The sequence below is a fragment of the Trachemys scripta genome, chromosome 14 (assembly GCF_013100865.1).
Source record: "Trachemys scripta elegans isolate TJP31775 chromosome 14, CAS_Tse_1.0, whole genome shotgun sequence".
In the NCBI taxonomy this organism is placed as follows: Eukaryota; Metazoa; Chordata; order Testudines; family Emydidae; genus Trachemys; species Trachemys scripta.
This window is the reverse complement of record NC_048311.1, coordinates 29522293-29542807: the sequence shown is the minus strand read 5'-3', so window position 1 is coordinate 29542807 and position 20515 is coordinate 29522293. Positions and strand designations below refer to the sequence as shown.

The following is a 20515-nucleotide window of genomic DNA, read 5'->3' as shown; positions in this document are numbered from 1 at the left end:
ACACAGCTGTGCATGCTAGGGAGGCGGTGTGCTCCGCGGCAGGTGTGGGCTAGTGCGCTGTTAGCGACTCCTAGTGGAGAGCTGAGAATGCAGCTCACCCAGGCGAGCCACCTTCAACTTTTCTTGCTGCGCAGATCTTTAAAGAAGGAATTCCTGGGGGCTGTTGCCCTCCGCCAGCCCTGGATTTACTATTCATGGCAATGGTTGTGAGGTATGTGAGCATGCAAAATGGGTTCCTGCACTGGCAAGGACACCTCCCTGATTTCCACTTGACACTCCCGCTAGCTTTCCTCCCTCCCTGGCAGGCTGGTCCCCTCCCACAACCATCAGCTAACCTTCCTCTGATCCATGCCGCTCTAAGGGAATGTGCATGCTCAGAGATCTCCTGGGAATGACATTGATGGAAAGGAAAAACAGCTACTGTGCCCTCTCCACGTCAATCGGTTTTTCTGCTTCATAACTGAAAAGCAGATCGGCAGATTTGAGAGTATTTATTGCTCAGAGATGCAGACCCGTAATCGTGGACCAAATACTGGAAGCCAAATAAGAATTAGCATGTGGGCTGGGTTGTGGGCCAAGTTCATCCCAGGGCTCAGATGGCAGGGACGCTAGATCCTCACAGACACATCACCCCCGCCCGTACTCACAGAGACGGCTATTTTCCCTAAGATGTCTTCAGGAATCGTCAGGCCTTTGTCAATGACATGTTTGTAGAATTTGTCCAATGAGGTATCCATCAGCTCCATGCAAATCCACACATCTCCCTGGGGGGAAAGAGAAAGCAAACATCTGCCCAGTCTCTCCCACAGCACTCGCCCTTGGCTTGCTTTTGCTGGCTTTTTTAACTTCTCGTAGAAGATTGCACTGGGCTTTCCATTCTCCTCCAAGCACACAAGGGTTAAACACAATGTGTCTGATTTATATACGGTGCTGCACTACACGCTCAAGGGTTTAAAAATCAGATATTGGGTAACATTTTCCAAAGCACCTAAATGACTTGAGTCTAAGCCACACTGAAAGTCAACGGGATTTAAGTTCCTAAGTGCCTAAGGCCCCAAGATTTTCACAAGTGACTAAAGATTCTGGATGCTCAACTTGGATTTCTCAAAGGGGAAAGATTTTCAGAGGATGGGTGCTCAGCACTTTCTAACAATCAGGCCCCTCTAAAGTGTCACCCGGTTCAGCACCCAGAAGCTGAGGTCCCCAAAAATCACTCGTCACTTTGGCCTAAATCACTTCTGAAAATAGGGCCAAGGGGCTTTTGAAAAATTCCCCGGTGATGATTATCTTCTATAGTTCCCGGGCTCAATTCAAGTCTAGATCAGTATTTACCCTTGGAAGGATGTTTCGGAGAACTGTGTGTTAGAGGTGCCTGGGTAAGATTTACTGGCTGTGATAAATGAGAGGTCAGACGAGAGAACCAAATGGTCCTTCTGGCTTTAAACTCTATGCACCTCAATGTGACAGGAGCTGATGTTCTCAGCATGCAACTGTCCGAGTCTAAATAAACACCATTGAAAATAGTGCCATAGAGACGGCTTTGACCACCTCACCCAGGATCCAGGGCGGTTTTGTCTCCTCTGATCAAGGAAGTCTTTGTGAATCAGACTGTAAGTTCCTCTAGGGAGGCATCAGGTCTTTATACCTATCTGCATAGCAGGGTGCACACCAATGGTGGTGTATTAAAACAGACCCCCCAGGGAAGGACACAGCCTAAGTGCCTAGATGGCTGCGGGAAAGGCTTACAATATAGTCTAATCTTCCATCTTCTGTTATATTTTTTAACAGATGGCCCATCACATCACAGTGGCCTCCAAGCCAAGTAAGTGTAAGTGCCAAGTAGGGGAAAGACATAGGCAGGAATCCAGAATGCTGTACCTCTCGAAAGAGCGCACCATAGAAAGTGACTGTGAAGTGGCAGTCTACCGTCCTCATGGAGATGTCCAAGTCCATCAGTAACCTCTTCTGCTCCTGGCTATTCACTGTGGCTCGGATCCGCTGGAAAAGAGAGGATTTTAGCACGGGCGGAGAGTCTCCCAGCCGCATGCCGTGTTTCACTCGCATACGTGCGCTCACAACAGCTACGTGAGGGGAAAACTCCACACAACGCAACACGCCGAAGTCCCGGCATTTACTCCAGATTCGAAATCATTTCCCCTTTTCCTGGCTCTTTTTACAGCTGAGAGGCACTGTGGTCGTATGGATAGAGCAGGGAACTGGGGGGCCAAATTCTAGGCGGGTGTAAACTGCCACCACTCCAGAGCTGCAGCAATTTACCCCGGCAAAGAATTTGGTCCTGGGAGTCAGGACGCCTGAGTTCTATCCCTGTCTCTGCCCGATGACTCCTTTTGTGGCTTGAGGCAAGTCTCTCCGATGTCTCAAGTCAGGCATCCAAAACTAGAGGACACATTTGAAAATTTGGTCTTTAAACCTCTCTGTGCGGTAAAACAGGGATAATCGCGCTTACCTACCTCACAGGGGTGAGGTGGGATTTATGTCTGTGAAGCCCTGACAGATCCTCGGAGGAGAAATGCTATAGAAGGGCAAAGGGTTATTGTTATTAAAACATCTCTTTCTTCATCTCCTTTTTTTTCTCTCTCTCCTTCATCACAGGAAGGCCCCAGTGACACCTGCCAGCAAGCGCCTGTGATGCTAGGGTAGCTTTATAAGCTCACACAGTTAAACGTGGACCAGATGCAGATATTCTAGGCTCTTTGGTCAAAGCCACTGGAGGCTAATAATAGAATTAAATTGCTCAGCACTGGGGAGCAGCTAGGAGGAAAGTAAGTAACAGCTCTGTACGCTCCCACCATCCTGTCTAACCCCAGTCATGCCCATTTTCAGAGGGCTTTTGGAATCTGGTGGACACCAGAACAAAGAGAACAGACAAAATGTACAGCATGCAAGCTCTAAGGGAATGTCTACCTAAGCTGGGAATTACACCTCCAAGCTGCAATTTAGAGGTACTTTAAGACCTGTTCTTGTCCCACAGATACTGGGAAAGCTTTGTTGTGTTCTTGGCAGTATTGATGAGCTAAGAGTTTTGTTTCACTTCACCTATTACTTTCAGCCTTGCATCTTTTTTTTCTGGTGTGGTATTCAGAGGGCTTTTCTGAAGCTAGCAGGTCCAGATGCTGGATGAAGATGCTGATCTTCTGGCATTTATCAGAGGCCATGAAGGCATGAAGCTGGAAGAGTTACTGTGGTGGGGCGGCTTCCCCACACAGGCAGGAGAAGGGTTAAGGCAGCCTTGGAGAACCCAGCCAATCAGGAAAGGGTTTATTGGGAGAGCCAATCAGGAGAAGGATTGCTGGAGCAACCCATATATAAAGGGCTGCTCAGGAGAGCAAGAGGCACTCTCTCCTTGGAGGGCAAAGGGGAAGGACTGTCTGCTGAGGAGCACTGGAGATACTGCAGTGCTGGGCAGGGCAGGGCAGGGGAGCAATAGGGGAGCTCTTGGCTGACCATGGCCAGACTGAGGCCCTGAAGCAAGGACAGGGAAGGTGCTAGGGCTACAGGGAAAATGGCCCAGGGAAAGTAGGTGTCTGGAATAGGAGGAGGGGCAGTAAGTGACTGCCAGCTCTAGGGTCCCTGGGCCGGGACCCAGAGTAGCAGGCAGGCCTGGGTTCCCCCTCCACCCCTTTACCCCTACTTGCCAATGAGGAGAGCAGCCTAAATCCAGACTGAAGTTTGCCCCTGAAGCCAGGGGTTAGACTAGAGACTGCAGTTGGCCGCTGAGGCAAGTGTAGGGACTGAGGACCGACTGTCCCCTGAAAGGGGGGAGACAGAGGGCTGGGGCACAGCTGGAGGGCCATGTCCCAAAGAGGACAGCATGGTCCAGGAGCGACATGGGTCCTGATGGTGGAGATGGTGGAGGAAGTGGAAGTAACTGCAAGTGAGACACCACTAGTAAAAGGGGCCCTGGTGGTTCAAGAGAGCTAATCCCCAGCAGGACCAGCAGGAGGCGCTACGGCGGCGAGTTGGCTCTGCTACAGTCACCATTTGCAAAACAGATGTTTCGTGTCAGAGGCATAGGGTTTGGGGGGTCCGCTGCCCCTTTGTAACTGCGAGGAGAATCAGGCCCTGGGTCTTCTGATTGTGATATACACACTGCCGCAATACTATGGATCCCTCTCACTCTTTATATGCATGTATATTCAGAGTTATAGATTTTTAAGGTCAGACGGGACCATTATGATCTAGTCCAACCTTCTGTATAACAGGCCAATGAGTAATTTCTAGATCAAGCCCTTAACTTCTGGTTGAGGTAGATCACATCTACTTGAATGATATCCAGTCATGATCAAAAGCCTTTAAAGTGATGAAGAATCCATCACATTCCTACCTCAATTATTCCAATGGTTAATTCCCTACAATGTTAAAAAATTGGGCTTTATTTCTAGTCTGAATGTGTCCCACTTCAGGTACCAACCACTGGGTCTTGTTATGCCTTTTTCTGATTATATTAAAGAGCTGTCAAGTACCTGAAGTCCCTGAAGATACTTTTATTACAGGTACTATTTACTTGGGGGCAGAGAAGTGTGTACACACACACACACACACACACACACACCCATAGATTACTAAAGATGCAGAGCAGCAACCCCATGAAATAATGACGATGGTAAAATAAAATGAATGTAGGTGAATATGAATGGAAATGGGTAAAGTTCACAATACAGGGCTCAGATCAGAGCGTATTGCAATTACTGCCTCAGTCAGAGGGATTACAACAAAGATTACCCCATTTGTACCCCCAAAATGTCATGTTAAATTGGAGACGGGATACATAAACGGTGCACACAGACACTCCTTGCATCTTTTTGTTCTGTTCGCAGGAAGAGACATTCACCTCTTCCTAAAGTTCTAACACAGCGGGGAGGCAGAGGTCAAAGGAACGTTCTTACACTTAGGGCTGGTCCACACTAAGCCCCCAATTCGAACTAAGATACGCAACTTCAGCTACGTGAATAACGTAGCTGAAGTCAAAGTATCTTAGTTCGAACTTAAAGGTACTTACCACGGGTCCACACACGGCAGGCAGGCTCCCCCATCGACTCCGCCTACTCCTCTCGCGGAGCAGGATTACCGGCGTCGACGGCGAGCACTTCCGGGATCGATTTATCGCGTCTAGACAAGACGCGATAAATCGATCCCAGAAGATCGATTGCTTGCCGCCGAACCAGCGGGTAAGTATAGACGTACCCTTAATAGGGAGGTACAGCCTGTGGAGAATTCATCTCCTCGTATGCTGCGGTGCTTCTTCATCCACCCACAAGTCTTCTGGGATCTCCGTGGTCTGCACATGCCTATTAAAAGTGGGAGCTCTTAACTATGTGTGACCCTTAGGCTCCTGTTACGTGGCCTGCAGTGCAAAACAAGGATCCTCCTGACTTAATGGGACAAATTCACACCTGCTGTAGTTGGTTTTCAAACTAAGCCGGAGTGTATATCTCCACTAAGAAAAGAAGTGTACTTCCAAAACATGAGAGCTAAGGCATTTTAAAGTCCTAGGTGTGCAGATGAATAACTTGCCCTGTCTACACTAGGATTTTTAAACATGTCAGCTGTCACATTTGAAAAACACATCTTTTTTCCAAGTGTAGATCTGGGCTTGAATTAGGCTTAATGTCCTGTCCATCTCAGCACCTGAGTTGCTCCGTATGGAAAGAGTAAGTCCCTTGTCAGACTAAAGCCTGCTTGAGTGAAGGTAAGAGTGGAAGCTTATGTTGAGGACAGCCTGAAGGGTCAGCACACATAGAAAACACCTTAGGAGTCTCACTCTACCTTCACCGCCATGATCTGTGCGCTAGGCATGTGCCGCATCTTCTCCACCACCCCGTACGCACCTCGGCCCAGTTCAGAGATCGGTTCCAGGTCATCGGCCTTCACTTCAAAGTTCTGTGGGAGGAAAAGAGACACAGTGAAAAAGGCCAAAGGCAACAGAACAGGTGCAACAGTTCTCCTCACTGAAGGTAGCATGGTCAGTGTGATAAAGGAAGTCAGAAACTCCTAAGATGTAGGCCTTGCATGAAAACCAGTTCCCACTGGTGGTACTGGGCAGATGACCTCTCCTCTCTATGCCTATCTCCCTATATGTAAAATGAGGGTAAGAATATTGACCCAAACTCACAAGGAGTGCCGTGACGATTAGCTAGTTAACAATAATCTGAAGAGGTATATCACTACAGTGGTGCAGCACTTACCTGTGTGACTAACAGCACCTCACATGGAGCTGAAAGAGCTTTAAGAACAGACTTTCCAACCTTTTCAGTTATATTTCCTAAATCTTAGGCAAGGAAAATCAAGCCGGTTCCCATTTCATTTAGTCAGTTTCACTTTCGGGTTCTCAGTGCTGCAATGGTTGTTGAAAACGCTGCCGAAAAATGCTGAAACAACTCTTCCCATGGGAATGTCTTTAAAAAAATAATCCAAGGAAGTATTTCCAAATGGTCTTAGGGTTTGAAAAGCTTGTGTCTACAAACCTGTATTGGGGCCAGATCGGAGTTGAGAGTGCCACTTTAAACCTTGGTAGATTTATTTTGTCTAGCGTTACAGATTGCTTTCTCTTGGCTTTGCCTAAAGGACGACTTTGTTTTGAGCTCGGATTTCTACCCGGCCCCTTCTTCTTTTCAACGCAATATTGTGCACAGCTTGTATTTTTGCTTATTATTATCTTTGGATTTTGAAATATGTCTTTGCTACTCCAACCGGCTGCACGCCCCGCCGCAGAAGTCAATCATCCTGCTGAAAGCGACTGGTTATAATGAACTGATTCACAGCACATAATCCCACACCGCGTTCTGCCTGAGCAGCAGAAAAACTGCCGCTTGAAAAGGGCTGTCTGGAGAGGATTCCGAGAGCTTGGGCGCACACACTGCGTTACTGTACAGCGTGGACGCGGGCTGCTCGGGCACAATTACATGTACTGTAAAAACAGCCCTCACTCGCTTTTTTTGTGTTAACGTGGATCCAGGCATCTTTTTCTGTCCAACACTGCGCCTGCTGTTTAATGCAAACTCTTCCGAAACAAGCACTTCGTCTCTTTTTCAGGCAGCATTCTTAAATTTAGCAGCAAAGTTAAAGGGAAAGGAACGAGTAGCCTACTCTAGGGAACACAATACAGCCTGTGGAAGAGGAGCATGGTGAAATCATGTCCTAAAGGAACCTTGCAGGACACATGCATTCTGGGAGAGAGACAGCTAACTCCTACCAGGGTACTTGACTGCTAGCCAATCAAGTCCCCCTCCCCATGGGAAGCCATATAAAAAAAAAAGCTTGAACTCTGTATTTTATGAGGGCATGCCTCTTTGCACCTTCCAGCACAGTCTTGCTGCCTCCATGCAGAGATCCTTTTGGAATTCTCTCCCTCTTTCTTGGGATTGTGGGTGTGAACTGCTTTTCTTGGAACAAGGGATCACTTTAGCAGCAGGTATTTCTTTGACTTGACGCTGGGCCGCTGAGCTGCAGATCCCTCGCCCCCGTTCCATCTCCCAGCCCCAGTGCTTTGCCAGGGAAAATAAAAATTCAAACTTAAAAAGAAAAGAGAGACAAACGCCCAATGACAGATATCGTAAAACGCTAATGAACTAATACATCATCTAATAAATTCACTGGCTGATGTTCAGTGGCAAGAGATAGTCCTAACCTTGCCTGGATTTATTAATGCTCCTGGGACATTTACGCTAGTAAAAATAGCTGTTACATGTTCTTGTTTTCCTGGAAAAATTTACAATGTCAAATGAAACTGGACTCTATGCTTGCTTTCCTCAGAATCTGATTTTGGGACAGGCTGACCTGTGCTGGTTAGAATCTTGGACATATAAATTCATGGTAGCAGCACAGATGAAGAAAAGCCTCCAGTGTAAGACAGGAGTCAAAAACTTTAGAAGGCAGGTTAAGTCAGCAGTAGATCAGACTGATTCTGATCTCCTGCTGATAGAGGTACACCCACCCAGCGTACTTTTAATGCAATATTTCAGCGATCCCATGTTCTGACAGCAAAAAAAGATTTCAGATCCTCCTCACAGCCAGGGTTGACAATCCATGCTATAGCCGTGCAAGCTGTTGGGGATGACTGAGTTGGCTTTGATTATATTTCAGGAGGGGAGAGTGGGCTCTCTCCCCCCTCATCCATTAGACTTCCCAGTCAAGTGTCTTCAGAGTGAAAGCCAGAAGAGGTGTCCCTCACTGAACTTCAAAGCCTAGTTCCTCCCCTCTCCCCAGAGGCTATTAACAGCATCCCCAAGTGCTCAGCCTTGGCATTTAACAGTCCAGCAACAAACAGTGGAAGTTCACACCTCAACTGGAGCTAGGGACATTGTTCCTGGGGAATGAGTCAGTATCCAAGGGGAGGCAGGAAAAACGGGAAAGAAAACAAGCCCTACTTTCTGCTCCAGCTGGGGCTAGGAGAAAACGGCCATTTGCAAGAGCAAAGGCCGCTTCCAAGAGCCCCAGGTCAAGTTGTTACCCAGCTCAGTTTTGAGGTGCTCATGGTGTGTGCATATGCACATACTTGATCACTGCTCCCCTCTGTCCCACCTTCTGGGTCAACAGTATCTAGGGCTGTTTTGAGGGGATTAACTTTACAGAGGAGCAATTGGCTTCTGGCCACTGAAGAAGCAAGAGCTCATTTGGTTCTCAGTGGTTTGATGCAGGGAGGGCTGCCTTGACGATGAGGGTATGTAAGAGAACCGGGAGCATCCTTGGCATCCGATGCCCATATGGAGGACCCCCTCCCCCCTGAAAGACGAATGAACAGGCCAGTCATACTTAACAGGCACATGGAGATTCCTAGCAGCGAATCTAGCTCTTTGCCAGCTTTCTAAGCAGAGTCCCTCCCGCATAATGCCCTCACTCAGTATCCCACATCAGGACCAGCAGGCGATCCTACCCAATTAGTGTCATCGACTCCAGTCACAAGGAGATTGTCCAGGAATTCTCTGGAGTCTTTGGGATCACCAGAGTTAAGATCATGCACTGCTGCTAGCGGCTGGAGCTCCCAGAAAACTCATCCAGCGCCCTTCTGGGAAACTCTCCGCCTGCATCCAATTCAAGAGAATTTTAAAACCCTGCCTCAGTTCCACATCCGTCTCTGGGTGATCTGGGCAGCGCCCTGTGTGCTAAGCCCACTAGCTGAGGATACAAGCGTTAACTCTGAAACTGAAGGAGGACTTTGCTTTCGTAGCAAGGACGCCAAACAATGGCTCAGGGCCAGGCGGGGGGGGGTGACTAAACCAGGGTGGATACTCCAGTTATTAGAACTGGCCGCCACGGCTCACACAGACCATTTAAAAAATAAACTTCTCAGGCTGCGTCCTCTTCGCTTGTATTGATCCTGGTGGTGGGAGAATGAAATAAAAGAAAACTACTAACATTACCCAGGGTTTAGCAATCAGCATCTTGCCCCGACTACATGTTACTATTAATCCCATTAAGCGTGTGGTGTTGGGGGCATTTTGTAAAAGCCAGACAAGGGTTGAAGGATGTTGCAAGTGTCGCCAAGGGAAATGAGGCCACGCTCGTTAAGCTGGGTAATTCCCTGGAGGACCAAATTGGAGTCACCTCTGAGGCCTTCTCCATAGAAGGATTTGCTCCTATGGATGGCCTCTTGCTCGGCCATTCCCCTGGGCTGGCTTTGCAGAGCTGCTTCGCTCACAAAAGGAGCGGACAGTCTCATATGCCAGCTCTGAGCCTGGCTGCTTTTTAACAGATGTGCTGACACAAAAGACCCCTCACACGCTCCTTGATCTCACTTTCGGATTAGGTGAATAAAGGCCGAGGCAGGTTCGATGAGCTGCGGCTAATGCCTCTCTAAATGATACGTAAATGTTTCAGCTGAGACGCTGACCCTGGCCACAGGGGCGTAGGCTGGGTTCTGATTGCGTGGGAATCTGGTAGAACAGCACTAGGTCGAGAAGACTCACTAGAAAGTTTATCTCTATCTGCAGTAGAACCAAGCGCCTGCTGGCTACAACCTGGCTAAAGCAGCCAAGCTAGGAGCATGACATCACACTTCTCATCCCTGTGCATCCATGGGGCAGGGCTGTTTCATCAAAACCTAGCGGGGGGGGGAATAACCTTAGCCAGTTTTAGTTCTTATCTGAGAGGCTGCAGTGCTAAAGGGGACACCGATCGTACCGGTGCTTGAGGGTGCTTGGCTTATGGCCTCTCGCTTCAGCAACTCTAGACGCATGCTGATACCCACTGTACCTGCACAGCCCGATTTGTATTATAATAATAATTATAATGCTTTACATTGGGAATCTGCGATAAGGCCTAGGAGCCCAAGTCATGAACCAGGACCTCACTCTGCGAGGCGCTGTACAAAACACAGAACAAAGAGACTGTCCCTAGCCCAAAGACTTTGCAATTTTACTCCCGTTTTGCCAAACACATACCTGTAAGGAAACCACCATGAACCTACCTCCAGCTTCTAAGCCAGAGAGATATATAATGAAAGCTTAGAGTCTGTAGAAAATTTTACAGCCCCCAGAAAACAGATTTAGGATGGACATATATCCCCCTTCACATACACGCATATAATCCCTAGTGCTATACTTCCAATACACTGAGTGATCAGAGCTATTTTCTGTCACAGACGTATAAATAAATATATAATACGCATTTCTACCTATTTCTCCAATTAACAATTTTACTGAAGGCATAGCACTAGAGAGTATGTAATCCATAAACTTTCAGTCTGAATGGATAAACAATACTTTCTGGATATTGCTTTTAAAATGTGTAATGATCCCATTTCTATGAACTGAACATGAACTTTTAACATAGTGGCACAGTGAAGATAAGATAATAAAGGTCTTATGCACCAGAACAGTCTCACTTTTTTGGAGAGGGAGGGGAATTAGCTGCTAAAGCACAAAAGATGCTAGGACATGGAGAAACAGGTGGCTTAGGGAGCACTGACAGAAAACGTCCGTGGTTTTATGCTTAAAAATGGCCAGGAAGCCCTGCCCTAAACCTGATTTCAATCCTTCTTCACGTTCAGATCGCAGCACCCCTCCCACACAAGAGCCAGGAATTATTTTTCTAAACACGCTCCCCTAACTTAGTTCCTGACCCCATGTACGCAAACACATATGAACTCTTTAGTTCCCACAGCTTGTAACTGTACCTTCTCGCCAATAGAGATGCAGGCTTTGGAGTCTAAATCTCTAGGGGGCCTGTGGAAGAGAAAGAAAAAAATAGTATGCAGAAGCATCAGTCACAGAGACCTTACACAGATAATATTCCAAAGAGATAAAGCCTTGCAGAGCCCCTAGACCAGGGGCTATTGCCCTGTGGATATGGGACTCTCAGTAATGCGAGGTCTGGGTATAAGTTCCCCTCAAACTGATGGGACCGCAGCCCCGTGCAGCATATGCAGCAGTGTCACCCTGAGTAGCCGAGCTGGTTTCCTAGCCTTTCAGTGCTATTAGATGTTGCCAAGGTTCACAAAGTCACCCCAAAAGGTGTCAGGAAGGAAGCTGCTGGAGTTGGAATTTCACAAGCCTGCGTCCAATTCCAGCACTAAGGAATTCAAAGAGAGACTCCCTTTGACAGGCTGGGACTGGAACCAATTCCTGGGAAACACAAGAGGGGTAGAGAGAAGCAAATCCGCCTTAGCCAGTTTACAGGACAGATTAAACAGGCAGAGAGGAAAAACGCAAGCCCAGTTTCACTTCTGTCTCAGAAGTAGCCTTTGGCCCTGGATGCACCTGGGGCTAAAAGGGGTTGGGGACCCTATGCTTTTGTTCAGGCCTGTCTCCATTTAGAAAGGGAAAATATTTTTCAACAGGACATGGCTGATTTTTATTGGCACGTTGTTTTCTTCCTTCCCTTCCCCTGATGAAGGAACATCCCCAGCAGAGCTTATAAACAAAAATCAGAAGAAAGCGTTAAGCCCTAATGCACCGAACTGTGAAATACCCCTGGCCTCGGAGTTGGTGATCACTGTGGTTACGTCTAAACTGAAAAAACACCCAGCTGCAGTGAGCGTCAGAAGCTGGGTCAACTGACTCAGGCTCACGGGGCTAAAAATATCAGTGTAGACCAGGGGTCGGCAACGTTCGGCACGCAGCTCGCCAGGGTAAGCACCCTAGCGGGACGGGTCAGTTTATTTACCTGCTGACGCGGCAGGTTCGGCCGATCGCAGCCCCCACTGGCCGCGGTTCGCCGTCCTGGGCCAATGGGGGCGGCGGGAAGCCACGGCCAGCACTTCCCTCGCCCACGCCGCTTCCCGCCACCCCCATTGGCCCAGGACGGCGAACCGCGGCCAATGGGGGCCGCGATCGGCCGAACCTGCCGCGTCAGCAGGTAAATAAACTGGCCCGGCCCGCTAGGGTGCTTACCCTGGCGAGCCGCGTGTCGAATGTGGCCGACCCCTGGTGTAGACGCTGCTGCTCGGGCTGGAGCCTGGGCTCTGAGACCCACCCCATTTCTGGTTTCATAGACCGGGATCCGTCCCTTGTGGGAACCGTCAATACTGTGAATTTTAGCCCCGTACAGCAAGTCCCAGGAGCCTGAGTCAGTTGACCCGGGCTCTGAGACTTGCTGCAACAAGGGGTTTTTTTGGAGGGTAGACGTACTCCGTGTCCTAAAGCATAAGGATTGATAGCCCATCTAACTGCTTATTACCTGACTCCAGGCCAAAAGGTTAACATCTTGTTACCCCCTTGACATCTTTATTTAGCGTTCACATCCAACGCTGTACAAAGCAGCAGTCCATTAATGCCAAGACCCCACACACGTCAATTAGCATGGTCCCACTTCCCCTAAAATGATCATTACGCAAAGCTACATCTCCCACCAGTCCTGCTAAGGGAAACCGGCTCCAGCTACGATTCTACAAGGCAGCGAGAATACTAATAAAGGCATCGAGAAAGGGAATCCCAGCTCCGATTCCGCCACAGTCTCTGCAGTAACAGCTGCCCCATCCAATTTACAGAGAACCTGAGGCTGCCTTCATTTATCTTACACTAATCCTTTCCAGGAATAGTTAAGACAAGGTGGGGGACGGGTCTCCTTCTCAGAAAATGCTCCTCCTCCCGGGAAAGGTAAGGCATCAGGTATATCTGACCAGAGAGAGATTTCTCAGATTTCTCCTTTCTGATACTGCCTGATTTAATGTATTAAAACCACTACTAGCACACTTTAAAAAGTCAGGCTTCCTGCTTGTACATAAGCTTGGGGAACCCAAGTAGAATTGCCCTGGCAAATCAAGGCCTTCATGCCATCTCTTTACATTGTGGCCTCCCTGACGTGCTAATTGACTGAATAGGGGATACCGGGGCTGCTCCTTTGATCAGGCCGTTGAATTAAGCTCTTAATAAAAAGCCAGTTGGGTTGGGTTTTTTTTAACTAATTTGTTTCTGGAATCTCATCAATGTCATCAAATTATTCCCATACGAGGGCACATAGTCACAGTATCTGATGTCTACTGAGTTGACTGGGGATTTGGCTACACTAGAAAAGGTTTGCCACTATAGCTATACTTAGATAGTCTAGATGTACACTCGCAAACCTTTTCTAGAGCAGACGCAGCTTATACCAGTAAGAGAGTACTTTTGCTGGGTTTTTACAAGTTCCCCAAACAAAATAAACTATCCCACACATCTATTTCTAAGCAACATTACTGTACCAGCAAATGTATCGAATATAAACCATCCAGGAAAGAGCTCCAGGGATATTATAGTAGCAACTGTTCCAAGCAAGTAGAAAATACAGGCTCTCTTAAGAGAAACTTAAATCTAAATTACTCCCCCATTGACCACGAGAGCATCAGCCTCAATTTTCATATTCCTGGGGGAAACGTGACATCCCTTCAGCTTAGGGTGACCAGACAGCAAGTATGAAAAATCGGGACAGGGGGTGGAGAGTAATAGGAGCCTGTATAAAAGAAAGTCCCAAAATTCGGGACTGTCCCTATAAAATCAGGACATCTGGTCACCCTACTTCAGCTGTTGGCCACTTTATAGCCCAGAGCTTTCTCCCCCATGCAGCCAGCAGTTTCCCAAACATCTGTGTCTCTGACTTGTCAAAAAGCAGCCCCCCCAGGGGCTCCCCCTTCAGAGGATCATCAGAATGAGCATGAGGAAGGGGCTGATGGATGGGATCAGATCACCTAGTGTTTTTCCGTTTATGCCTATCAGCTGAGCAGACCTGCCAATGCAAATAGATACCCAAGTCATACAGGACGGTGGGTGCTGCTGCTTTTAGAATCAACGTTAACCTTCAAGGAGGCTGACAGCCAAGCAACTCTGAGCTGCAGGGCTTGCCCTGTGTAGCAAATGGCACCCTAATAATACCAGGTTCTCTCTTAACTATTTCAGGGACTTTCTCTAGCTCGTGTTACGCAGCAGAGCACAATGGTCCCTTCTGAATCTATTAACTCATTCACGCAAAAGAAGCGACACCATCAGCTAAAATAAGACCCCCTTTTGTTCTTTTGACTGAGACACGTGACAAAGCAATACCCGAGAGAGCAAATTAAATGGGGGGGGAGGTTAGGGGGTTATAGCCCCTGATTTTTTTGAGACTTACGTAGAGCTTGTCTGTGGTTGTTCAAACGCTTCTTTAGGAATTTTCAGCCCAGGGTTTCTCTTCTTGCCTGCGAAACAAGAAAGAGGCAGAAGTAAAGGCAGTTTTCTAGGGGGTGGTGGTGTACCCGGGGCGAGGAGGGGAGGTTAACCTCTGTGGTTATCATTGTAAAACAGGGCTTGTCTACCATGGTTGACCTTATTTAACAGAAACACCAGCTCAGTCTGGTGGTGCAGATTCAGGGCACAGAGTTCAAAACACAAAGTTCCTTTGTTCGGCAAGCTGTGATCAGGCCTGCAGTTCGAGCTCCCACAGTGGCACAGAATGCAGGCAACAGCTCAGGCAACAGGAAAGGCATCTCACCTTTTTAAGCCCTATCTACACCGGCTCCCATGTTTCCTGAACTGATTCAATTCAGACTGAAACCAATTCCAATATACCGGGTATAAACACCTATTTACCCTGTGCAAAAGCAGGGATAGAATCTTTTTAAACAGAGTTTGACAACACAGGGTCAGAGTCTGATCTTATAGGCCCAGATCCTTGAAATCAATGGGACTTAGGCGCCTAAATACCTTTGAGAGTCTGGACCATTTACACTAGTGTCAACCAGGATTAAGCACGGAAGTCAATGTAGCTATGTAAAATCAGCACAAAGGAGAGTAGAATTAGGCTCCAAATATATAACAGTATTTGTTCACATTGGCTAGCTAAACCTTTCTTGAAGTGAGTTAACATGAACAGGATTAAAACCAAGTTCTAAAGCAGTTCAAACAATCCTAGGGCCCAAACCAGAGGGTGACCGAGTCAGATGGACTACGGAAATATGAGAACCTTTTTATTGCTAAACATATAGTCACATTTCAGAGCGAGGTTCTGAATCCAGGGACAAAATAACCTGAGAACATAAATCATGTCACCAAACCCCCAGGATAAACATACAGATGCAGTTTGGGTGTGTTATAAAATACTTGGTCCCAAAAAAGCACAGCCACCTAATTTAGACTTTTTTAACCTAACAATTTACATCAATTACTGTCTTTCTTCAAACCTCTGTTTCTCTCCCTGTTCACGACACTCTCCTTCAACCTTTTACATATAAGTGTTTTGGTCTATTTTCCTATGACACATTCTGCCATCATGCTCCGACACGCAGGCCTATAAATATCTGTGAATTCCAGGGCTGCAGGGGCCACTGGGTTAAGATGCATGCCCACAGAACTGAAAATGACCCTTTTAAAGCAACTAGTCAACTTTTTAACCGTAGCTCTTTTTCTTCTCCGCTCTAAAACACAAGATGGAGCCTGCTCAGTTTGCCACCAGCCATTCCAGCATGTAGCAGATGGTTGCAATGCAGCTTTATGGATAAAACATTTCATATCTTGCTTTATATTATTAATTATTATTATTTATTAAAAACAATACTACAAACTTGCATTGGAAAAAGACATGTGCTCTGCTCCACAGAGCTACCAGTCTAAATATAAAAAGGCCAACAGAAGACAAGACCCAGCAGAACAGCTTGAGAGAGAGAGAGATTATTGAGAATAATGATGAACAGTTTTCAAAAATTTGCCAAGAGACACCAGTTGGTCTATAAGGAAGATGGAAAATGGTAAAAACAAATGCAGAAGCTTCTGTAATTAGATTAGCAGAGTACCCCGGCCATTACATCTCTGGTCTTCTTACTATTCTTAGTAGTATTATAATAGCAGCTAAAGGGTCCAACTAAGATTGGGGCCGTGCTAGGCACTGTACATATTGTTGCCACGACAGCCTGAGTGGTTAACCAAAATCTAGGGTCTTGCAGGTTTATTTCCATTAGGCTGATAAATCAGTAGTAGGAGTCAGGTATACTCTTGGTGTAATCTTGTTTATTTACAAAAAAAATGTATAGTTTTCTGTTTCCTTGAACACAGTAGATATAAGCAGCAACCAGCAGTTTTCTTCCTCAGAAATCTCCAAGCCTGCCACTCCAGCGAGCTCAATGCCCGAAAAGCCCTGTCTCTCTGCTTCCTCTTAGGTCATCCTCACAATTCCTCTCACTGGCTTTCTGACATAGCCTGCATCCTCTATCCTAGCCCCTGAGCATGCAACCAGGGAAACCCCATGAGTCCTGCCATGTGACTTCATGCCTGGGGCTTGGCACACCCATTGACTTTGATGGGGTCCGTGACTGCCTATGGTCTCCATTTAGATTGGAAGCTCTTTGGGGCAGGGGTTCCCTCTTAATATTGTTGTTGTGAAAGGTGCTAATGGTGGGGGAGGGGGAAGCTTGGTTCCAAAGCCAAAGAGTGTAAGAATCCTAGCTTTCCATCCCCGTCTTACAGATAGGTAACTGAAACGAGGTGATCTGCCCCAGGTGATAGAAGGAGTCTATGGGATAGTGAGGAATTGGACCCAGCACTCCACAGTCACATCTCAGCCTCTTAACCATAAGCAGGGCCCTACCAAATTCATAGCCATGAAAAATGCGTCACGGACCATGATATCCAATCCCACTCCACCCCCCACCCCTCCCGCCGTGAAATCTGGTCTTGTGTGTGCTTTTACCCCATACTATACAGATTTCACGGGGGAGACCAGTGTTTCTCAAATTGGGGGTCCTGCCCAAAAGGGAGTTGCAGGAGGGTCATAAGGTTATTTTAGGGGGGTTGCGATATTGCCATCTTTCTGCACTTGGCGGCTGGAAGGTGGCGACTGTTGGCCGGGCGCCCAGCTCTGAAGGCAGAGCCCAGCTATCAGCAGTGCAGAAGTAAGGGTGGCAATGCCATACTTCTGTGCTGCTACTGCCGCTCTCCAGCTGCCCGGCTCTGTCAGGACCTCTAGAATTACACCACCGTGAAATTTCAGATTTAAATAGCTGAAATAATGCAATTAACTATTTTTTAAATCTGATGACTATGAAATTGACCAAAGTGGACCGTGAATTTGGTAGGGCCCTAACTATAAAACCATCTGCCCTCTTCTGGTTTGCTACTTCGTCTTCATCTTGATAGTCTATCCCAGTGTTTCTCAACTTTTTTGATACCAGGGACCGGCTTGCTGCCTTCCTGAACTGCGTCAGGGAGATCTCAGGGACTGGCACCAGTTCACAGACAGGTCATGGAGAAACACTCTATCCTATCCCCTGCTGCTGCAAAAACACTCACAAATGGTCTACTTAAAAGTGAAAACAAGCACAGATTCTTACCCATTTTTGTTCTGTTTCCTGCATTCATTTTCTTGTAGAATCACACATGCTGTACCAATATCTCAGCATAGTATATTTCAAGCAGTTCTGAGAGGGTGGAAATTAACCCAATGGAAATTAATCTAATTTGAGCATGAACCATAACAGACTGTACAAAATGTAATCTTATCTTGGTTCACAAGTGGTGTCCAAGGAAGAACAAAGTAGCAAAATACCAAACCCAAATAAATATGAAAAGCCTTTCCGCCTTCCACTGAAATATATTCTCCATGTTTTGAGTTTATTTTCCTTGTCTTTCTTAAGAGAATATAACATTTTGAAACTCTGCCATTTTTTGAAGCACAATCTGTTCCCTTAACAAAGCTGCCAAGACATGGACCTAGTTTAACGTTAAAGCATCAACAATGATCAAAAGAAAATATGGATCTCACGGTGGCATTGGGAGAGGTGGAACTGCAGGGTGGAATTAAGCCAGCAGCAATTCACCCTCATAGCACCAGCAAATTCCCTGCAGTATTAGTATGTGAAACAAAACAACAAACACATCACACACCACAGTTCACCTCCTGGGTATTTAATGAAAGTCCCTGGCTGTAATCCGGCAATTTTATGCCTCTCAGCTGAATTAGACCAAGTTTCTTCGCTCTTTTTGTTACAACATGCATAGTGCTTGATCTCTGGAGCATTCTGCAGGTCTGTGACCACAACAGGGTGTCTAGAGTGCAGCATGAGCAATCTGCCTTCCAGCCTTTGGAAACACTCACTTGAATCAGATGACGTTTCATTCTGACGCACCCAGGAGTCATTATTTTATATGGATACGAAGTGTCATGTTGGATCTATCGCAGTAGCTACCACCCAACAAGACGGTACAGCAATGTGGGGAGAGACTGGATAGCACAGAGATTGCTAACAAGGAGCCTGATCCGATGTCCAGGGAAGTCAGTGGAAAGCCATCCACTGATTTTTATTACTAACTGTATTATAGAAGCATCTAGGGCCTCAGCCAAGATTGACTTGAGCACTGTACAGACACATAGCAAGAGACAGTCCCTGCCCTACGAGCTTGTAATCTAAATATACCAAGGGTGGGAAGGAAAACAGAAGGATGAAGAGATTTGCCCAAAGTTCCACAGCAGATGAGTGGTACTGGGAATATAAACTAGGTTTCCTGAGGCCCAGTCTACGAGACCATGTTGTTTTCGTTATGTTGAAGGGGTTTTAGATCAGACCCAGGATAAAAGGCCTTTAGGTCACGGGTTTGAATCTAGCCCAGGTTATCAGCCACCAATAGTTGTTTCCACCAACTGTGTGGGAGGAGTTGGATGGCTCTCAGCCCAGTCCCTCCTGGACAGAACCCACCTTACATTAGCTGGCATCTTTTTATCAGTCTCAAGAGAGTGGTTACGAAGTGAGTGAGCCAGGGAAACTGACTGATAACCCCCTGAGGCGCTTTCTTCAGAAAGCAGGAAGAGGCACCTTGCCCAGATACACACACATTGGGATAAAAACCACACTGTCCTTTTCCCAGCACTAAATGCACTTTAGATGAAAAGAAGTAAAAGACACAAACCAACAGAGTTAGTGGCTGGTGTCCGTTCTACACAGAGCAATTCACCTCTCTCTGTTAGCTGATCACAGCAAGGACGAGACTCCTGCTTATAGACAGCTAAAAGAGCAACTCCATAGGAAGGACATATTCTACTGTACTTACCGTGTGAAGGGAAGAGTAATATGTACAGGAGATAAACAATAAGGAGTCTGGTGGCACCTTAAAGACTAACAGATTTATTTGGGCATAAGCTTTCGTGAGTAAAAACCTCACTTCTTCGGATGCATGTACAGGAGATAAAGATTTAGGGCTATCTGGCTTTCAGGCAATTTTAAAAACATGAAGTTTGATGCAGTCTGGTACACACCAAAAGAAAAAGAATTGTTCTGCAGCACACTCTTATGAACCATTATTATTTACAGTACAGTAGGAACTAGAATCAGGGAGTGCATTGTGGTAGCCCTGTACAAAGATGGAGTGCAAACGTGGTCCCTGCCCCAAACAGCTTGCATCCTTGGTTAAGGGCAAGAGTATTGTCAACTCCAAGCAGCCAAAAGGCATAATTTTATTTATTTAAAATAAATCAATCAATCAATAAGAAAGGGTGTGTGTCCTTTTCTTTCCCTTCTGGTTTCTGAGCATTCAGGCTGCACTTAGGTCCCATTTTTCTCTGCAATCAGGAGAGCTAGAATCTTATTTCATTTTTACAAATGACCACTGAGATTCTGCCATGATCACCTAACCTCAGGAGCCTGGGCTTTAAGAACAGCATTGGTGATAAGAGAATGAAACAGGTTGGTTCTGAAGTACCAAGAAAGGGTCCAGGATGTCCTGCTTTTCTTAAGGGCTGGGGGGAGGACACTGGCACTCGCCAGTTTTGTTGGATTATCAGAGCCAGCTGAGGAAGGGGGTCAGGTGACTGCTATAAAGGGTTGAGAGAGTTCAGTTGGAAGAGAGCTGCAGGCATGAAGTTGGTTGCTGTCGGTCATCCTGGAGTGGTACGGCATGAGAGGCTTCTGGGCCTCGGCAACTGCTTTGGTCAGGATAAGAGGGTTGTTTGGGTGTTAACTTTGTGAGTGTTTTGTACTGCAGACTGGATTGTGTCCTGAAGGAAGGGCCCGAACAGAATTTTTTGGGGGGTTTTATGTTAGCCCTGCCAAGGCTGGGAAGACAATGGGATAAAAAGAACCGAGGCTTTTACTTAGCAATGCACTTCAGGACATGCTTAACTT

At 46.8% G+C, this 20515-nt stretch overlaps 1 protein-coding gene across 2 annotated transcripts in view; it reads right to left on the bottom strand.

Moving 5' to 3' along the window:
• MAP2K6 (mitogen-activated protein kinase kinase 6) overlaps positions 1 to 20515 on the bottom strand; it is a 76907-nt gene that overhangs the window by 19467 nt on the left and 36925 nt on the right. Inside the window, exons 1-6 of one of the 2 annotated variants that reach the window (XM_034789934.1) lie at positions 17732 to 17813; positions 14542 to 14608; positions 11135 to 11183; positions 5788 to 5901; positions 1879 to 1998; positions 648 to 764 (exon numbers count right to left, since the gene is read on the bottom strand). In XM_034789934.1, coding sequence (XP_034645825.1) covers positions 648 to 764; positions 1879 to 1998; positions 5788 to 5901; positions 11135 to 11183; positions 14542 to 14608; positions 17732 to 17759 — 495 coding nt within the window. In that variant the 5' untranslated portion in view covers positions 17760 to 17813. Of the gene's footprint in view, positions 1 to 647; positions 765 to 1878; positions 1999 to 5787; positions 5902 to 11134; positions 11184 to 14541; positions 14609 to 17731; positions 17814 to 20515 lie in introns of those variants that run through there. The other variant, XM_034789935.1, reaches the window with a different exon arrangement.